The sequence below is a fragment of the Lagopus leucura genome, unplaced genomic scaffold (assembly GCF_019238085.1).
Source record: "Lagopus leucura isolate 7727_CA_CO unplaced genomic scaffold, USGS_WTPT01 Super-Scaffold_100017, whole genome shotgun sequence".
Lineage (NCBI taxonomy): Eukaryota > Metazoa > Chordata > Aves > Galliformes > Phasianidae > Lagopus > Lagopus leucura.
This window is the reverse complement of record NW_024962271.1, coordinates 14,060,366-14,080,868: the sequence shown is the minus strand read 5'-3', so window position 1 is coordinate 14,080,868 and position 20,503 is coordinate 14,060,366. Positions and strand designations below refer to the sequence as shown.

At 37.8% G+C, this 20,503-nt stretch overlaps 1 protein-coding gene across 4 annotated transcripts in view; it reads left to right on the top strand.

Moving 5' to 3' along the window:
- The window catches only part of LOC122183332 (dipeptidase 2-like), a 41,785-nt gene extending 24,327 nt beyond the window's left edge, over positions 1-17,458 (top strand). The window contains exons 1-11 of one of the 4 annotated variants that reach the window (XM_042877210.1): positions 4,508-4,706; positions 9,691-9,961; positions 10,721-10,847; positions 11,307-11,436; positions 11,756-11,897; positions 12,783-12,852; positions 13,267-13,443; positions 13,929-14,016; positions 14,672-14,747; positions 15,643-15,778; positions 16,994-17,458. In XM_042877210.1, coding sequence (XP_042733144.1) covers positions 9,831-9,961; positions 10,721-10,847; positions 11,307-11,436; positions 11,756-11,897; positions 12,783-12,852; positions 13,267-13,443; positions 13,929-14,016; positions 14,672-14,747; positions 15,643-15,778; positions 16,994-17,191 — 1,275 coding nt within the window. In that variant the 5' untranslated portion in view covers positions 4,508-4,706; positions 9,691-9,830 and the 3' untranslated portion in view covers positions 17,192-17,458. The other 3 variants (XM_042877213.1, XM_042877212.1, XM_042877214.1) reach the window with 3 other exon arrangements.
- Positions 17,459-20,503: the final 3,045 nt, after the last annotated feature.

The following is a 20,503-nucleotide window of genomic DNA, read 5'->3' as shown; positions in this document are numbered from 1 at the left end:
TATGTCTTGGTAGCACACTTTATAATAACTACAACTTAGAAGAACAAGTAGCACACAATGAGCTTGAAAATGTAAGAAAAAATGTCAAATCGTTCTTAGACTGAATGCTTGAAATGTTTATCTTACTATTGTACTATATTTTGTTTATTAATTCATTTATTTTAAAAACACTGTCCTTCCCACCACCACAATCCACCTGTGGTTCTGTGACAATAGGTGTGAGAGTACTCTGTGGGAACAGTCTTAAGCACCAGCACGCGCTTCAACTCAAAGTCACGCCGACTAATGTCCTTGCTGCTGATTGCATGACCTGAGCTGCTTCAGCTGATGTAACACTTCTGTCCTTCCCGAGCAGTCTGATCTTTCATTTCCCTAGAATCATCCTGATATAAGTAGAAGTAACATATATATTTCAGAATATAAACACTGCTTGGGCCAAGGCACAGAAAGAATTTTCAGTGCTCTACCCAAAAACATAGTTTAGTTTTCAACACATGAAGCTTCAGTCCAGATCTGTACTTCAGAATTATACCAGCAGGGTGCCAAAAACAAAATAGCTGCTTCCTGTCAGGGAAGGATAGGAAGGAGTAAGGAAGACTCAGACTTCTGTGAAGATCGACCTGGACATATTCTGCAGATTAGAGACAGCAGTGATGACTTACAGGAATCCCCAGAAAACTCAAAGCAAAATGTCAAACTCAATTTAAACAACACTTTTTATTACGTGGTAGAAATGAAGATAAGTAAACTCTCACTCTATTTTGGGTTTTCTTACTGATGCCACAAGGATTGGCTTTTCTCAGAATTCTGTGCTCAGATGCATGCATGGCAATGGAGCTTGTTGCCCTGCACAGCTGTGGGTGCCTAAATGTCACAAGGAGTTGTTGCTAATTTAAATAGATATGAATGGATTTGCCCCTAATAAAAAAAATTGGAGTGGGAAGTGAAAGAAATAGAGCTTTCTGAATTCTGCTTTTGAGCAGGAATATGTGTATAGAAATCAATCTAGAATAGAAAATGATTTTTCTAAGTACTTTTCTTTTTTAGACTGTGATCCAAGAAGTCTTTGGTTATAGTTTGACTAAAAGATTAGATGTCACCAACAGCTTCTGTTGTCCACAAACGTTTTGTGACCTTCACAGAAATGACATACAGTCTTGGCAACCACATCTGTCCTCAGTTCGAAGATCAGATTAGTTTTCCACTGGGAAGCGCCTGCCACCTTGTGGCAAGAACTTTTTCTTTTCTTCAAAACGCATAAAACTAAAAACAAATAAAACAGAAATGCACAGCTAAAGAAACAGAGAAAGCAGATTAGTGGTTTCTTTTGCTAATTGGATATTGACTCATAATATTAGCAGTATTTTAAAATAAAAATTTAAATGAGTTTGTCACAACGTTTTTTTCCCTTCAGCTGCTTGTTTCATCTTTCTAATACACTGCAAAAACTAACTCTGAATTACAATATTTACTTAGGAGAACCTCCAACAATTTTGGTTTTCATACAAAACGTTGCTGAAAGCCATTGAGTGTCAAAGAAGTACACATTTGTGTCCATCCTGTAAAGTAACTGACCTCATTGCTCTATTTACTTTCAGCTATGGGAAACATTGAGCTTTCCTTTCCTATAACTACAAAACTCTGTGTGCTTCATGAAGCCTTTTCTCTGTTCCAAACACAAGAAAATAAAATAAGCCTCTCTGGTTTAAAAAACAAACAAACAAAACACACACAAAACAAAAACCACAACATTCATCTTTGTACTCCTTCCTTTTTCTTTTGCACTTGGCAATAACTGTCAGACACTGTGACTCTTTAAGTTCATAAACAGATGGCATAATTTAACTGTTTTCATTGATGATGGTTGAACCGGGGTCATGAAACTGTAGCAGCTTCAGCCATCCCCAAAACCGAGACAGAGGAACATAGGGGAAAAAAGTAAAAAGAACTTTACTGATGTGGCTCATAACCCGTTTGGTTCTCAAGTTTAGATGACTTTTTTCTTGTGAGGTTTTAACTGAGAAATATATTGCAACTGTGCTGATTTCAACAGATTAGAACAAATAGTGAACTTCCCAAGTCTGAGTACAAACTCATTCCATTTTAGGTCCTGAAAGTAATACTGGGATCAGTAGAAGAAACAACTGGAATTTCATTTGAAATCGTTAAAACTGCCAATATTGCCATTTTTATGCAAACAGAAATCTTGATATGTAGGATTTCCTGTTCCCAACATGTTTTAGCATTTTGTGTTTAAAATATTGATGTCTGTGCTCAAGAGCTGTCAAAGTGATGTTCTAGGAGATTGCAATCTTTTCTTGGAAGACACCATGTTCAAATACTTGGTAAGCTGCATTTGTAATATTAAGTTAGTGTGGCTCATCCTTAAGCCATTGTGCAATGGTGAAGTTCAAAAGCTGATTCATACACAGATTCCGTGCCATATGCTTAGATTGCTAGCATGCAAGACAGATGTTGCTGTGAGTTTGTAGAGTACAAGTATTCTAGAGAAACCCAAGTTCACTTTAAATTGGCTGCTGCCATACACATCTGCATATGCAAAAAACAAAACAAAAACAACCAACTCAAAAACCTTGCTTTCTGAGCAGCAGTAATCTGTAGTTTAATCTGTGTGGGTAGTGAAAATGCTAGCATTTTGAGCTCTGCTCTGTATGGAACCAGCCTTTCTATTGTGGAAAAAAAGCTCCAACACATTATGTTCTCCCTTTGTGTCTTGACAGCCGCTGTTATGAGTGTAAGTGCTGCTGTTAGTTTATAGCTTCTCAGCTTGCTCCAAAATGTATCTGAGATGGATAAAACATGATATAAACATAGGGATAGCTATTATCAGAAGCAGCTGTGTAACTACATTCTGGACAATAAAAAATAGCTTTCTGGCTATCTATTAAGAGAACAGTCCTGCCAGATGGACTCTGCAGGAAAGACATAGATCCCAAATGCTATGTTAGAACTATCAAAAACAAACAGCCATTAAGGCTCATCTAGTGCCACTGAAATAAAATGATAGAAAAAATGTCTGTGAGCCAAATAAGTTGCTTTGTAGCAGCTTTATAAATCTATTTATGCTTTGAATCTACAGAGTTAAGCCATTAAAAGTTATAACAGGAGCTTAGTGGCTCAGGAAAAGTTGTTCTTGAACAAGGGGTTGTTGTTAAGCATGATTTTCCTGGAGGCATGTGGAAATAGTTTTAGATAGTAATCATTTCAGAGATTAAACTTGGCTTTGTTAGGAGAGGAAATTGAGAAGATAGGAGGAAAAAATTGTAGGCAATTATAGTTATGTGATACTAATTAATTTTTGTAGAAAGAGGATGAGAACTAAAAAAGAAACGTGAGGTAGAACTAGAACACAAGTAGGAAAGTGAATGTGAGCCTGTTGTTTTAATCTGTTATTTGCAACTCTAAATTATATTTGGGAGAGGGTTTCCTGTCACATGTATACAAATGGATCTGGCCTAGATAAGGCAGCAGTTACTTCATAGAGAAAATATTTGTTTCACTTAGTGTGCTTTGGTCCACTCAAGTTGATGGCGAAAATTTTTAAGTGAAGTCCATCAAATTAACATTCTTAGTAATGTAGATGTTTTTGTTTCTGTTTAGATTTCCACGTACTGGGGATGAGTGGACTGATGAAATACATATGCTCCAGTCAGAATGTGCCTTTTGCAACAGCCTAGTGAATGTTTTGGGACTTGGTTATTTCTTTGCAGTGCAATCATAACCGGAATTATGGTGATGCTTTGCTTTTTCTGTAGAAAGCGTAAAGTAGAATAAAAATGATTATTAGCAAACTGTATTTCTTGTGAACCTCTAGGATCATGCTGTTGCATGTACTTCTTTTGTATTTCCAAACTGACAGCTCCAAGACAGGGAATATAAAAGTTTGGAGAGGGAAATATTTTTTTAAAAGGTCATCTGTAATTTGTGAGTATTTTAACTTCTATACAATGGCAATGTGAGTCCTGATTAAAACCTGGTAGGTACAGCATCAAGGTCTAGAATATAGTAAATGTGGCAAAATTAGGTCATCAGTGAAGTGCATGCTGTGCCTGTTTTTCCTACAAATTAAATTTTGAGAGTCTTCTCTAAGCGGATCAGCAAGAGGAAGAGATGCAACCATCACAGTTTGCATAAGAGGAGATTCCAGTGGATTTAAGGAAAAAATATGACAATTGAGCACTGGAACAGGAGCCTGGGAAGGTTGTATGATCTTCCTCAAAGGCAGAATAAATGTCTGAGCAACCTGATCTAACATTGAAATTAGCTTAGCTGCGGTCAGGAGGCTGGACTAGATGATGTCCCTTCAAAAATCCCTTCCAAAATAAATCGGTCTGTGATAGAAGGCACCTCTGTCTAAAACAGAGTGGTGTTAAATGCATCGTTTTTTAATGGACACATGATGTGCTGTACAAGAGGTCTGCCACAAGAGGGAGGACGCACGGTGCGGCCCGATGCTTGTGTGAGTGGGCGGTAGCTGAGCTGGAAACTTTCTCACAGACCTCATTCCTGTGCAGGGGCAATCCCCAGATGCCTGTTGTGTGCGAAGCCTGTGATGTGTGAGCTAAAGAAATAGAGGACATTACTTGCTTGCTGTCCTGATGCCAGGAGGATCTGGTGCCAGGCTTTAACAGTTGCATTCGACAAGAGGAACGTGGATTACGACTCTGCTGCATTTTCCTAAGAAGGTAACCTGCTCCAAGGAGCCTTTAGATAAACAAGAAAAAACTATAAATCTCATGTCAACATCCACTTCTCAACTCTGCTCAGTCAGCATGGAAAAAAAACTGTACGGCTTTCTTTTTTTGTATTAACTGCTGTTCAAGTACGGGTGCTTTGTATATCATGTTCTTAATTTAGCCTGGTGCTTACAATACTCCTTCAGTTTTCAAGAAGTGGTTTCTGAATAAAGATACAAGTGACTGTCCTCTTTACCTAAATAGTCTTAAAGATAAATTAGTGTTACTGTCAAAATATTCTTTATATTTTACACAGGCTGTATCAGCATGAAACAGAAAATACTGTTACTGTGTGTTCCTGAGGTATAATGTCTTGAGACTGATGTTAAGTAGGAAATTCTCATAGCATTTTTGAACAAATACATAGAATGGGACTTGGTAATGTATAAGTGATTACTCTTAGTAGTTGAACAGCTTGAGGAACGTGCAGGTATATTTCATGCTTAAAAGTATTCCTGAAAATCGCTATGGACATAATACTGGTGGAAAAAGAGTGAGTGTTTGGATCCAAATCTATAGTGTGTAACAGATTTATGTAGCATCAGAACAACGTTACTGAATGAAGAAGGCTTGGTACTTTCTCATTAGGACTTTTGAACAAATGAATGTCCTTTTTCAGTCATTTTCTTAGGATCTGGTAGAGTTCTAGAGAAAGAGGCTGCAGATATGACTTGTGTTCTAAAATGAAGAATCTGAAATTGAAGATTGTCTTCAAAAGCTGATTTGCCTTTGTGATAAGTTCTGATGCTTGAGTAATTTTTTTCTCCTTTCTTTAACATCTTACATACTTTAATGTTAAGAACAAAACTAACATTTTATAAATTAGAAAGATTTTTTTGTTGTAGTAACAAGTCTACATGTGTGCTTTAACATATTGCTTTTTCCAGTTCTATAGAAATGCTGTTTTGTTTAAGCTTTGGGGTTTTTACAATGTCCATATATTTCTGGTATATGTTTATAGAAGAAAAAGAACTTCTCAAGGGCTGCGCTCCCATTTGAGAAGGACTGCAAGAATGATAACATTTCCAGTAACTGCTGTTCCCCGTAATCTTTCTCTTGCGTGTCACAATCAGAAGAAAACGGAACTGTGTTCTCTTTCAGATTTGAAAAAATGTGGGCAAGTACGAAAAGATAAAACATTTGTGGTGTGTTTGAAAACATTCTTTTTAAAATTGTCCATTATTTGAGAGTTCATATTTGGGTATGGGGATAAACTTCACTGTGGCACAAGTACTTCAGCAGACGTCTTTGTGTTGCTGAAGGAAAGTTCATTAGTTCCTATGAGAGCAGTATACTCATTATGGTAAAACTCAGTTGTTAGTGCTCATTAATGGTCATCTTCATGGCCTTTGTATGTGTATCTTTCTGCTTTGTAGCATTATTTTTGAATGGTGGAGAAAAACATCTGAAAAATATGGGAAATATTTCAAAACTTGGCAGAACCCTACTAAAAAAACCCAATTGTTGGGAAAAGTCAGGAGGGGTCGTGGTTTGTGCCAGCATGGAGACGATCACAGGAGAAGTGAAACTTTTTATACCACAATAGGAGCATGTGACAGGGGCCCAAATGGGGTGACTGGAAAGAAGGGAATCCCTTTCAAATGCAGTCTTCTGTCTGTATCTTTGGAACCTATTGCAATCCATACCGTTGGGAGTACAGTTGCAGAGGGGAACCCTGAAGAGTTGTTTGCTCAAGTACATGTTGTTCTGAGGGTCCTGGTTTGCAGTCTAGGAAAGAAGCATTGCTGCGTCTGCGCAAGAGGAGGCCAGCCTACTCCCCCTGGGGATCTCCCTCCCAACACTGAGGTCAGAACTCTTAACCTGGAGGAAGTTCTGCCTGATGGAACGTACTCTGACACAGTGTTGTGGAAGTAGTTGGCAGGCTGTTCTGGTTTGTTCTGCGTTTACACCATAATGCTTATCAGTCCTGAGGTCAGAAGAATTTCAGTTATTTAGGACTGCTGAGAAAATAGTTCTCATCTGTAGTCTTTAGATAATAAGATGCATTTGTAGAGCTCCAATCTATTTAAAAATTACTGGATTCAGTAATCTGAATGTGTCAAAGTCTTAGAAACTATGGACAGGGGAAAAAAAAGCAACAGTAAAGTGTGGAAACCTAACAGGAAATAAATTCAGTAGTTGTCCTTTTCTGAGAGAAGTTCTGAGGGAATTGTTTTAAAGGGCAAAGCAATCAATCTCCTATACTTCAGTAGCAAATACCCTACTATTACATACTTGAGCTCTCAGCTTATCTGGACTGTGTGAGGATGAACTTTCTTCAGGCAGTATTACTAGCTCAAATTGTGAGCTCTAGTTTATTGCACATTTGAGCATTATAGTTCAGCAAACACAAGTATTAATATCAAGGCTGTCAGGAATTTACTGGCTGTGCCTATTCCATCTCCTCAGAAACTCATTTCTTCTGGGCTTTGTACTGGTGGCTTTTCTAAGTCTGATACTCCAAAATTGTTGTGGCTACACTGCGTACAGAAGAATGATGGGGTTGGAAAGCAATTGTACTGAGATCACTGGTGAAGATGTTGAACAAGACCAGTATTCAGTTTGTCTGAGTGAAAGTAAAAACTGAAATCTGCTTGTTCAGAACTGACACATCACAGTGGTTACCAATGGCATTTCAAATATTTTTCTGCTAAAAGCAGTATTCAAAAAAAAAAAAAGGGGGGGGGAAAAAAAAAAAGAAACAACAACATGAGAAAATGACTTTTCCAGTAACTTTTGCTGTGTACAAGCATAAAGATGTGGCAGTGAACAAAAGCAGTATGCGGAAGAGCAATTTACTTGGCTGCTTTGCAGACCTTCTGCATATTGTTGTTTATTCACCTGTCCTATGTCTTCTTTCCTACACCACTTCAGGATTGATTCTAAACTTCTCCATACACAGGGTTAGATACTTCTCTTCAAAAGTACTTTCTGACAGATGAGTGCACAACTTGGCACACTCCCAAATCTTGTGAAAAGAACAGAAAAGGCCTAAGCAGCTCCTTAAAAAAGCAATTTACATCAAAGTAGAAGGATTTTTTCAGAATAGCAGTCTATGTATTTCTAAATCTAAGTTGTGAAGTTGTTTCTTCATGCTTCGTGCTCGCTTCTGTGTCAAATACCATTTATCAGTCTACCCCACTGCAGCCATCCGTCACACAGCAAGTTGAAATAGAATATTGATGCGAAAGCTCAACCTCCACTGCTGTACCACCAACATCTGCCTCTGCTGTTGTGGTCCAACTTAATAAAATAGGAGGTGTTACTTTTGAAGGAGTTCTTGTATACTGCACTGTTCTCCTGTCACCTGCAATAAACAGAATGTATGAGAGTGATGTGGGAGTGCATGTGGAAGTTCCATGGCATCTGATGTGGAAGTGCGTATGAAGCAAAGGTATGGAACTGAATTCTTCTGTGCAGAAAAAATGGCACCACTGACATTCATTGATGCTTGCAGAATATTTATGGAGACCAACCAGTGGATGTGAGCACAGAGAGGCAGTGGGTGGTGTGTGGCTGCAGTGACATTGGGTCACTTCCATTAGTGCAGATATTTATGAGTGTGGCATGCAGGCTCTTGTTTATCACTGTTGAATATGTGGAGCTGATGGTGGTCACTATGTTTAAAAATGGCATTTTGTAGATAAGAATTTGCTCTTCAGACAGGGTTACTGTGCTCTTTGTTGTATTTGGAAATAATGAGGAGACATTACTTTTGGAGCAAGCCATGTGTAGGTAGTCTGGAAATACAAGAATCTTAAGAATATGATTTTCACTGTGCTGCTTTTCACTGCCTTACGTCTTTTTTGCCTTTTAATTTTATCACCTTTTAGATATTTGGTGTTTGTTTTTATCTCTGAAAACAATTCATGAAAACAATTTCTGTTAGTAGTAAGAACAAAAAAAATTGTACTACTGGAAAATGGTTTATAAACATCAACTGTGTTAACTCATAGTGAGCAACAAATGAAAAGCTAGCGTTATTTTTTCTTTTTTGTTGTTGCCTTTTGGAAAAACTTCAGCTCTGGCTGCACAACATTACAATCCCAGCAGAACTTTGGTTTGAAAGAATTCATTAGGTGCCTCTAGATTAGGATTTCACTACAATGCACAAAGGAGGTGATTGCTTCTCAAACAGCTTTATAGGTAATTTTGCCAGTAACTCTGAATATAGGGAAAAAGCTTCTCCATGCAAATGTCCTTTTGCTTCCTAACAGATCTTACATTTACTTTTCTCTAGACAACAGGTGTTTCTAGCCTGTTTGTAAAATCATCTTGTTTTTCAGCACGTAAAAACTGTTGTATAAGTGCTTTACTACTGTATTAAAACAAAAACAAACAAAAAAACACCAACAAAAAAAGAAAAAAACAACAAAAAAACTAACCAACAAATGATACCTTGATTGCTCTTGAAGTTATCATACTCATTTTCTCATTTTCCTCGTTGAAATAAAGTGACCCTCTGAAATTTGGCACAAAGCGTACTTTAGAGAAAGTGCAGGGTTTCAATAGCTTTCCTTTGCAGAAGCTCTGGTGAGCTGTGTGTTTCAACAAAAAAGGAATTTGCTGATAAGGGAGAAGCTGTTTTTTTGGAATTTCTCAAAAAATGTATCCATGTCATTTCAGTGTCAGGTTTCCCCAGTAATGGGAACAAACCAGTTGAAGTTGTTCTAACAGAAAAACTATCTCGTTACAGTATTTTGGGAGCTGCTTTGGGGAAATGGGGGTCTAGAGTCTGTCAGGCTCACTATCAGTTCCAAATGGGGAGATGATTCCTGTCAGCTGGTGACAACAGCAATGTTTATGGAGTGGTTATAGGTGCAAAAGCATAATAGCCACAGATTTTAAAATTTTATGGAGAATGCAGCTATCTTACTGTTCCAGTTCCCACCTCCCATTCTTTTCATTGTTGTTTCTTTCTTTCTTCTTACAGAACCAACTGCTGCCTTTACCAGGAAGAGGGCGTTTTGGCTCTGCTTGTACTGTTAAACCTCTGTCTGCAGACTGGAAATTTTCCTGTTTAATTGTGGTCAGCGAATACTGTGGTATCTCTTTGCTTTAACAAACTTGCAAATGAAGCAAAATCCAACACAGTTGTTGCTGTGGCTGTTGATGTTCCTCTTTGATACGGTGCCATTCATCTGTGAGAAATCAATGAAAGACAGAGCTATCAAACTGATGCAAGATACACGTTTAATTGATGGGTAAGTAAGCATCTTCAACTAAACTCTCAATGAATCTTCATAAGTGAGGAGGAGGTGCTAAAATGTGTTAGGATAAGTTGGGATGCAGACTATTCCTGGCACGTAGTAGTTAGTTACTGTTGAGATTTATCAGCTGGACAGAATTCCAATTCAAAGGCTAGTTAATGCAAGAACGTCTTACTCTAAATGCATTTGTGATTTTCTGGTGAGATTTCAATGCTGAATTATTGTTTCCCTTCACACAGTGCCCTTGTCTCCTTCCCATAATTTAGTGGCATCTTTGGTAGTGATGACTTCTTTACAGAGTTAGAAGGCAGGTACTGTGGTTTGAAAGAGTATCCTTACAACTAGAAGGAATTACATCTCTGATGTGTTTTAACCTGAGAACAGAAGCACTGGTTATAATGAACATTTGCTTCTAAGGAGCATGGTGGATGATATTAGCATGAATGGGCATGAATGCATGAATTAGCATGAAGAATGAAGATATTATTCTTATATTCCTTCAGAAATAGAGGGGAAAAAAGAAATACAGATGCATAACAGCAGTAACAGTGAGAAGCATAAAGCTTTCTTGCTGTCCTGATTAGAAGGAGCTTTAAGAATTAAAGATGCTTTGCAAAGGAAGGATACTTTTAGTATCTGTTAAACCAGGATTATTGGCAGTTATTGGTCTGTAAAACTAAGAAGAATTGAAGAAATTACATTTGGATTAGAAGAGGAACAACTTATTTCCACCCTACTTGTTTTCTATTCAAGCCACAATGACTTTGTGCTACGGCTGAGAATGTTTTACCAAAATAGAATCAGTAAAGTCAACTTAAGAGAAATCAACAAGACACACACGAACCTTCTGAAACTTAAGGCTGGTTATGTGGGAGCTCAGGTATGTACTGTCATGGCAGTGAGCCTGTATGAGGACACGTTTTTACACTTGTCTCATTCCCTTCCCAATCACAGAGGTATTACTGGCTCTGGTTCTGGCTCTTTCTGTTCTGAGAGACAAAATGATACTGAAAAGCAACAGGCACTTTTCTGTGTCATTTGTATTGCAAATGTTCGTGTTTATAATCCAGCTACCCTTAATCAAAACAGCAGCAATTGCTTTCTGGTAAATGAATTATATTAAAAAAGTTACATCTGCTTTTCTGCATGTATTGTGGAGTTGTTTAGTAAGTTGAGAGAGCTGAATTGCACAACATTTTGTTCAGAGGGGAAAAATTATAGTAGCTTGTAAACTGTAAGAAATCACTTTGACCTGTACTTGTGAACTCCACTATTAGCAATCTGTAGCTTCCCAGTTGGAACACAGATCATCTAGTTTACTTGTCAATGTCTCTTTCAGTTTTGGTCAGTGTATGTTCTTTGCAGCGCTCAGAACAAGGATGCTGTGCGTCTGACCTTAGAGCAAATTGATGTTGTCAAGAGGATGTGTAACAGCTACGAAGAGCTTGAACTTGTAACAACTTCCCAAGGTGATACTCTCTCTTGCAGCTGTTATTTATTTTTTTTTTTAAATTAGATTTCCAAAAGCATGTGCAGAAGAGAAGAAACTGTAAGCGGGCAAGTTAGCTATCCTAGTTTAAAGAGTAACTTCCATTTTTCTATTCAACTACAATATCTGATTGTGCAAAGCCCTGGCTTGCTGCAGCTGTAAGATAATTTTCCATATAAGTATACACTGAAATAAAGCTCCTGTCTTACAAAAACATCAGTATTATTTTTGCAACTCTGAATAACCATTTTTTCTCAATAGTGTATGAAATTGCTTTGGAATTACTTTGATGTTTCCAGGTATCTCTGACAGTAGGAAGATTGCATGTTTGATTGGAATAGAAGGCGGTCACTCCATTGACAGCAGTTTGGCAGCATTGAGGATGTATTATGACCTAGGTGTTCGTTACATGACTTTAACACATTCCTGCAATACTCCTTGGTAACTAATGTGCATGTGTTTGTGTAACCATATCATGCAATGTGGTGGCAGTTCCAGGAGGGGGAAAAATGTGGATTCAAATAAAGTCTGCCTGTGTCATACTCAGTCCAAACAAAGTCAAGGATGACAGGGTTGGGAGGTCGATCACCTGCCCTGTAGCAAGTGGGTATCTGAAGGATCTGTTGTGCGGTGCTTCCTGCACTGACAATTTAAAAACTTTTAAATTTTGTTACCAATAGAAAAATGGCAAAGTTGCCTTCTGCTTTGTTTTATTGAAGAGGTATTTATATAAATATATAAATTTATATATTTATTATATATAAATTTATATATTTATATATATTTGCATAGGTCAAAACAGACAAAAACAACAAAATAAGATGATGAATATAATGTGGCTTAAAGTTAGTAAATGCTTTCTAAGAACTTGGCAGTAAGAAGCCTTTAAAGCCATCATCTCAAAATCATGGGTCCCATATGCGGCTATGGAGATGGTTACTCAGTTCCTCTCTCAGAGTATGAGTACCTACTCTTTGTTGAATTGACAAACTTCCTTTAAACTAAGGCAAAAGAAAGCTGTGTGCAGAAGTCTGAAACATACTGGCTTTGTGGCTGACGGGTAGCTGACAATTCACCTTTGCTTTCTGATGAAGTTTTGTTTAATCAGAAAAATTCGGGCTTGTCATTGTCATTGTGAAGCTTATCATTTTTACACAAACATGCAACAGACCTGAACAGTAAATATATGGAACACTATGTGAACAAGATACTTATTGTGCAGCTTGGCTGTGTGATATGGCTTTATTGTGTATAACATATGATGTTTCAGTAGCTGATATCGTAGTCTGCAGAATATGACTCTCCTCTCTCACTCCTCTTTTTAAGGTCTGAATCTTCATCTAAAGGAATACACAACTTTTATCCTAATGTTATTGGTTTGACTGCATTCGGCCAAGTAAGGATCTCTTTTTGATTGATAATCTAATCAATCTCTCATGCAACTAACAACTTCTGACCTTTTCAAGAACAACTTATCATTAAAAACTATTTCTGTAAGTGCTTGCTAATTAGGAGTGATTAGGATTCAGTAAGTATGAATTTGTGATGTTTATGTATTAGATTTCATTCTAACAACTGTTTCAACACAGTTCTGATGTGTGAAATAAAGTGGAAGTAGTGAGATGCGAATAACAATTCAAAAAATTTATTTTGGATTGATTAAGCTTGGTTTGAGCATGTGGTGGTATTCTAGTTAATTATAAGTGAATAAAACTGACAGCTGCAGAATTTATCTGGTTACATACATCATCTAAATAATTTCCTTTAAGGAAACACAATACTGACACTGTTGTCTGTAAATCTGTTCTAGGAAGTGGTAAAGGAAATGAATCGTCTGGGTATGCTGATAGATTTATCTCATACTTCATATTCCACAGCAAAAACTGCACTACGTATCTCAAAAGCACCAGTAATTTTCAGCCATTCTTCTGCATTTTCTGTTTGTAATCACTCCAGAAATGTTCCTGATGATATCCTCCTGAACCTGGTGAGTGCTTTAAAAACAAACAAACAACAAACCAAAACCAACAAAATGAGGGGGAGGTGCCAGTGTTTGACTAGTCTGAGGCAAATTTATACATGCAAATCACAGTGTTTACATTTTACCCCCTCATCTATGAACTGGATTTAAGCAGATCCCAGAGCAGCAAGTTACACGTTCACTTCTGAAGTATCTTCTTTGGGTTGTGTTTTATCTTTCTTTACAAGAATAAAGTGGTCGCAAATTCTTTGAAATTCTGATAGAGTTTGTTTGATGTAGTCACCGGACTCTGGTGATTCAGGCCATATGAGGATGTAATGAATCCAGGGTGAAGGGCAGAAAGGCAAAGCCTTGTGTTGCCATCTGACCTTTGATGTATATTGTTGTTATGCTCACTGGTGGATGGATAGAAAAGGTTCTGCACAAGATGCCTATGACGTTTGCAGGACACACATACGGACACTCATCACCAGTCTCTTCCTTTCTTTCAGAAAAAGAACAAGGGGATTATTATGGTGACATTCAATGCAGATGTACTGGCCTGTGGCAGAAAAGTTGCTAATGTTTCTACCCTAGCAGGTTTGAAGTGAATACATTTTGATTTCTGTGGGTGGCTTCCAAGAATTTCTTGCCATCTGGGTCATTTTTCAGACTGTGTAAATGGTACTGTTTGCTTATTTCCTTCCCCACACTATCCCAGCTCTGAGTCTTTTTGGAGCTGATGTTCATTTAAACTATAGCAAGAGCTACAGGGTGCATAGCTTGAGGGACTGATACTCCTACATAAAGCCAAGAACTATTAATCCCAAACTAATTGTTACTTGCTGGAAAATACCTTAAACCTTTCCACTTAAGAGTCCAAAACACTGGTATGTAATGGGTAATGAAAAATCTGTTGGTATATTTGGGCTTTCTGTTGGGAATAAATGTGCTGAGATGACTGTATCTTTTTCTTCGTTTATATCTCACTGATTTAGATATTATATTGAAGACTGCTATCTGATGCACTTTGTAACATAGAATACCCAGATGAGCACGAGTAAATATTCTGAATGCATTGACTGTGCTATTAAAATTTAACCTGTATTATCAGGGTGTCTTTTGAGCTGTTTTTAAAAATAATTTGACTACGAATACATGTTTATGAACAGTAGTCTGGTGCCAGTATGTCTGAACTGAATTATTTCTTCCTGGGATATGCTTGCAAGTTGTTTTCTTTGTTATTTTCTTTCAGATCATTTTGATCACATAAAGAAAATTGCAGGCTCAGAATCAATAGGAATTGGTGGTGACTATGATGGAGTGGAACGGTTGGTAAAATCATAAACACATTGATATTTGCTCTTTAAATTTTGATTCCTTTGGGGAAAAAAAAGAAGATAGACTAAAAGAGTTTTAGTTTTAGTCCTGTGATGAATGCTAAAACAAGCTTTATGAAGGAAGGACACAAATATTACATGCAAGAATGAGTGCCTTAAGCGAGGACACCGGCCCTAATGTATAGTCAGCTTTGCAAACGTGTACTGTAGGGAGCAGTTTGTGCATGCAGAAACGATGATGGAGGGTGCCTTCTTCCAGACCAGTGATGAATTACAGAAAATATGCTTCACCCTTCAGAAGGTAAATGAGTTACCCCAGGACTGATTGTTGTGGTCCTTTTCAACCCAGACCATTCTATGATTCTGTGACTGCTGCAAAACTCTTCTCTCTGCTGTTACTTTCTAGAGGGAAAAGCCTAAAATGCCTTGGGGCTGTGTAACCATCCCTGCCTTCTGGGCTCAATGAGCTATCCTTGGCATATGCTGGAGGAAAGCAGAACATAGTGAACTGTCTAAAACATAATCTTTTCTGTTCACTCCTGGGCAACTGTATCTGGTGATACAGATGTTTCCTCCTACTCTCAAGGCCACATATAGGAGGTTCAATGCTGTTGTCCTGCCTGCACGTAAGTGCCTGTTCCTTCCAGAATGCATAGTTTAGTTCTACTGAGATCCTCTCTGCGAAAAAGAGTCTTCAATGTTGTCTCAGTCCTGCTTTGTGTTACATCAGTTGGATTCTTCATTTTTATGACATCTCAGAGGAAGAAGTGGGTATAAAAAAGCTCATTCTAAAAGTGAATATGTGCGAAAGACCACTTAAATATTTTGGTACATTTTTAAGCGATCTGTGTTGAATGTTCTTGTGTTCTTGTTCTCTTGCCAACAGTTTCCCTGAGGGACTGGAAGATGTTTCGAAATACCCTTCTTTGATTGAGGAACTTCTTAGAAGAGGGTGGAATGAAACTGAACTAAAAGGGGTCTTAAAGGAAAACTTCCTCCGTGTCTTCAGGGAAGTGGAAAATGTAAGACTGAAAACTAAACTGAATACTGATTCTTACTAAAGGGAAGAGAGACACTGCTGTTGTATTGTTTTTTTATATATACAATGAGAAAGTCATGAGGGAGCGTAAGTACTTAAAGTAATAATTCCAAACGCCAGGAAAGAAACCGAGATGCCAAGAGAATATTAGCAGAATAAAGGAAAGTGAGAGAGAGAGTGGATGGAACTCTGTGGGGCCTTTTCTCTCTGGGGTAGTCTGGACAAGTAAACGTAATTGACTTCTAAACACAGTCACTGCACACTTTGGAGATGCTGATGATTTTCCTACCACGTAGACCTTTTTCTTAACTGTTTGTTGATGCAGTAAGGAATGCTGACTCCTGAAAATCAATTAAGTTCTTGTCCTAGGATCAGTCTCCTTTCTAAATGGCTCTTGTCATGACTAGGTCGCTAACAGACAGTAAGTGTAACAACTAGATCACAGCAAACTTGAAGTATAAATGTCAGAAAGGAGTCAAGAAGAACAAGGGAGAAGTGGCAAGAAAAGAGACAGTATGAAAAAAGTAAGAATACCCTAAGTGATAACTTTTGAAAAGGCCTAGGTTGCAAATTGCAAGCTGCCTGCCTGTTCTTGTTTTTCTTCACAAAATTTAATAAGTAGGTATTACACACAAGACCTTATAGACAATATATTTTTTTTTTCCCATTTACCTTTTTGAGGTATGTTATGTGTAAAGAAATTAAGGAGTTTTGTACTATTCCAACTACTCTGCCAGAATATCTGCCTGTTGCTGAGTTGTATATGTGGCAACCTGATGTGAAAAGGCAGACATTCATCATACTTAATCAGCCTATGCGATTTTTTCTGATCATCTTCCTTCTGAATTAGACATCTTTGAAATTCTGTCCTGTGGATATAAGCTGACTTATGGAAGAATGCTTATGAGTTTGTTTAGTTACAGCCTTTTAATTAATGCATTTGCATGTAGTGGAAGCTGAGGCAAAGAAAAGCCAGTACTGTGACTATTGCTATAATTCATTTGCAACTATTACTGTGAAATATTTCATTGGAATGCAAATATGAGGATAATGATGTTGTTTTACTCGAGTTCAAATATGCTTTTGCAATGCAGTTTGAGTTGCTTCACTTGAAATAGCATTGAATTTGCCAGCTACGTTAAGATTTTTGCCATCGTATCAATCTGGCTTTCAAGGGCAATCTTTTGAATTTTTCTAGGTGCGGAACAATAATGGAGAATGGATGGATGTGGGTGAGAGTGAAATTCCTCATGAAGAAGTACAAAATTCCTGTCGCCTAGACCTACATAATATTCAGATTCAACCTGACAGGTCTTTTGGATTTCCTTCTATGGCACAGTCATTTAGTCTATCACTTGTATTTGTACCATATTTAATACTATATTATTATTTATAATATCGTGGATTCTGGAGAGAATGAAGAAAATTAATGCCACTAGTTACCTTCTGAGGGATGAGCTGTTAATGTAGACCTAGGCTAGAATATTTAATACCGTTTCCATACTTTCACCTGCACACTTGAAAGCGTAGATTTTAAATGTTGTGGCAAAAGCATTTAGAATTAGAAGTGAGAAATTCTATCACCCTGATCAAACCGGCAGCAACTTTGTAAATAGAAAATAGTTGTGCTTAATAAATAAATCCTCTAATACATGACACATGATTTTGGTACACATGTTGTGGCATTTGATGTTAATACCAGGGTCTAGAATCAGCAGTACCACACAGGCTTTAGTGGGCACGATTATGATATTGAGACAGCTGTACCAGGATTTTGTCAAACATAACTTCTTTTTACATGGTACAGGAGTCACCACTGGTTAGAGAAGACACCCCCACCCTAATAGGTGTAGAAGAGTGCTTGTGTGTGTTTTTTGGTTTTTGTTTTTAGTTTAGACAACAAACTGGATAATGTGGATACTTGAATTCAGTTTTCATACCTACATTTAGCTTTAGAGAACCATTCTGTAGTACTAAACTCATTTTTGAACCCTGACCAGGACAATGGGAAGCTGGAGAATTACTGAAGGGAGAAGGTAGGTGGCTCATATTCGGATGTTAGCAGAATAAAGGAGCAGATGTTCAGGTAGTGTTGTAGGTACTCTTGTTTAATTTGAGGATAATGTCAAGCAGGAACAGAATTGAAACAGCAAGTCAGTTTTTCTCTAGAATAACTTGAGGCTGCTCCTGCCATCCATTCCTGCGTACGTGTGCCAGTAGTGTTTCTGGAGGAAGACAGTTCCTGCTGTTGCTTCAAAATGAAGCTTAATTAGCTCGTCTGATAGGCTGGTCTCATTGATAAGTATATTCTGAATATGTTAGAGGCACTTGAGGAACTATTTGCAAGCTGTGTTGAATATTTTAGTGCAAACAAACCAAGTTTTTAAGAATAGTTTCTCAACAAATACTGAGACTATTTATGGATACACAGTGGAGAATTTCAGCACAAGTTCTGTCTTCTCAATACTGCTTAACTGGTATCACAAATTGTTTTTAAAGCACGTGATGCTAGTCAAATGATAAATGCAATAATGTAGATATTTACTTTGCATTCTTACTTCTGCTAATAGTTTCAAAAGCTGCTGGAAAACTGCCACCCATGGTCTCTGTTCACAAAAATAGTACTGTGATAGTAAGTCAATTGCATATTTGAAATGTAAGATGCCTTTTTATTTCTGTGTTGTCAATTTCCTGCCTAATTTCTACTCTTTTTTCTCATTACTGAAGCGTGGATTCAAAATACATTTGTCTCCTTGAAGGTGTGGATAATACCTTTGTATCGTTCTGATTTCATGATAGTATAGGTAATTGTGGTTTACTTCCCTGTTTTATGTGTAGTGTATTTGTGCTTATTTTCTGACTTTTGTGTAACATTTAATTTGTAATCCCATGGAAAACTATGAAATTAAATAAAATATTGTTTAAAATTTTCTAGATGCTGTTGCAATCTCACAAAACAGTGTAAAGTTCAAAACCATACGAAGCCCTGAAATAAACCCTGTGCAACTTTGCTGCAGAAGGAAGGTCATGGTATTGTGAGGCTACTGAGCCTCTCTGCATTGGAAGCTAGTTCCGCCACGGTAGACAGAAGAAAGTCAGATAGATTTAAGCCTACAGGCTTTAAGGCTCCTGGAGGTGGGTAGTTAGCTTCATCTTCATTCAAATGCAGCCTAACCTGGAGGGAAGTTTTAGCAGGTACTTCTGAAAGGGAAATGTGGCTGACACAGTGTCATTGCAGCAAATCCTTGATGACAGTGTTCTGGCAGCAGCTCACTTGATCAAGCTATGTGGAACTATACAGACTGCATCAAGGTAAGATAACCTCTACTTTACAACGTTTTGCACAGATGTGCAGTGACACAGAAGTCCTGCTTTCCATTGCTCCTTACAAAGTTATCCGAGAAAACTTCCAATAAATTGCTTGCGTGAGACTGACTCAGTGAGCGACTTGTTTAGGCCACAAAAGGATTTTGACCCATTTTACATTAGATGCGGAGAACTTAAACATAAAGTTCAGTAGGCATCTGCACCACAGAATCAACTTTGAAAGGACAAATATCATCACATCTCCATCATCTTCTGAAGTGAAGTACAGCTGTCAACTTTGACTGTTTCAGTGCTACCCTGAATCTTGGCTGCACGTTGTTATGCTTGTGACAGCATTACTGATTGTTTAAATACATGGTAAACTAGTTTAGGAGGCTGATCTATCTGGAATTACTCTTTTCCTCTCTCCAATGATGGGTTTTCTACTGATCATCTCTGACAAAGTTAAGTGCTCACAATTAGAGGAGAAGCAGAAAAGCAGAGCAAGACTGCAGCAACTGAAGCTTGGATTTACTCTGTTTGCTATTTGTAACAGAAATGCTAAGTCATGGCCTGAAGTAGTGATTAAGCACCTGGTAGGAAGGGAGGGCCAGCCCAGGAGAGCTGGATCCATCCCTTCTCAGACCTCATTTAAGGTTTGGCAGTGGAGGCAAATGTATACTGTTGGAGATCCCTGCGTACCTGAAGCCTTCCGAATGTAAACAGCTTCTTTCCCTTATTTCTCTGCCCATGGCTGTTACGTTTCAGCAAATTCTCACTAGCTGCAGATCTTGCTGCTCTGCTGTCGTTGCACTTTCTACCCTGTTACGTTACTGATAAGTTGCTCATTTGTTCACCCTTCCCTGAACTAACGCATGTGGAATAGATCAACTTACTTCAAATTCTGAAAATGCAAAGTGGTTAGTCTACAACTCCTTTCCTCCTCCATTCTCTTGAAAAAAGAAAAACAAACATTTGCCTTTGTGCTTACAATTTGATTAGATTAGATTTGATTCACAGACCCAGAGCAGCCTGTAGATTAGCTGAACTGTGTTCAGAGCAGGCTGATGCTGGACTATCCTTCTGGGCCACTTTGGAGCATTTAAGTCAGTGTTCTATTAAACATATATTTTTCATCTGGTATTGATTTTTATCATAGAATCATAAATCATTAGGGTTGGGAAGACCACTAAAATCATCTAGTCCAATTGTCAACCAACCTCACCATGCCCAATAAATCATGTTCTTCAGTGCAACGCCTACTATTTTCTTGAAACCTCCAGGGACAGTGACTTCACTGCCTCCCTGGACAGCCTGTTCCAATAACTCACCACTCTTTCAAAGAATAAATTTTTCCAAATATCTAACCTCACCCTCCCCTTGTGCAACTTTAAAGGCTGTT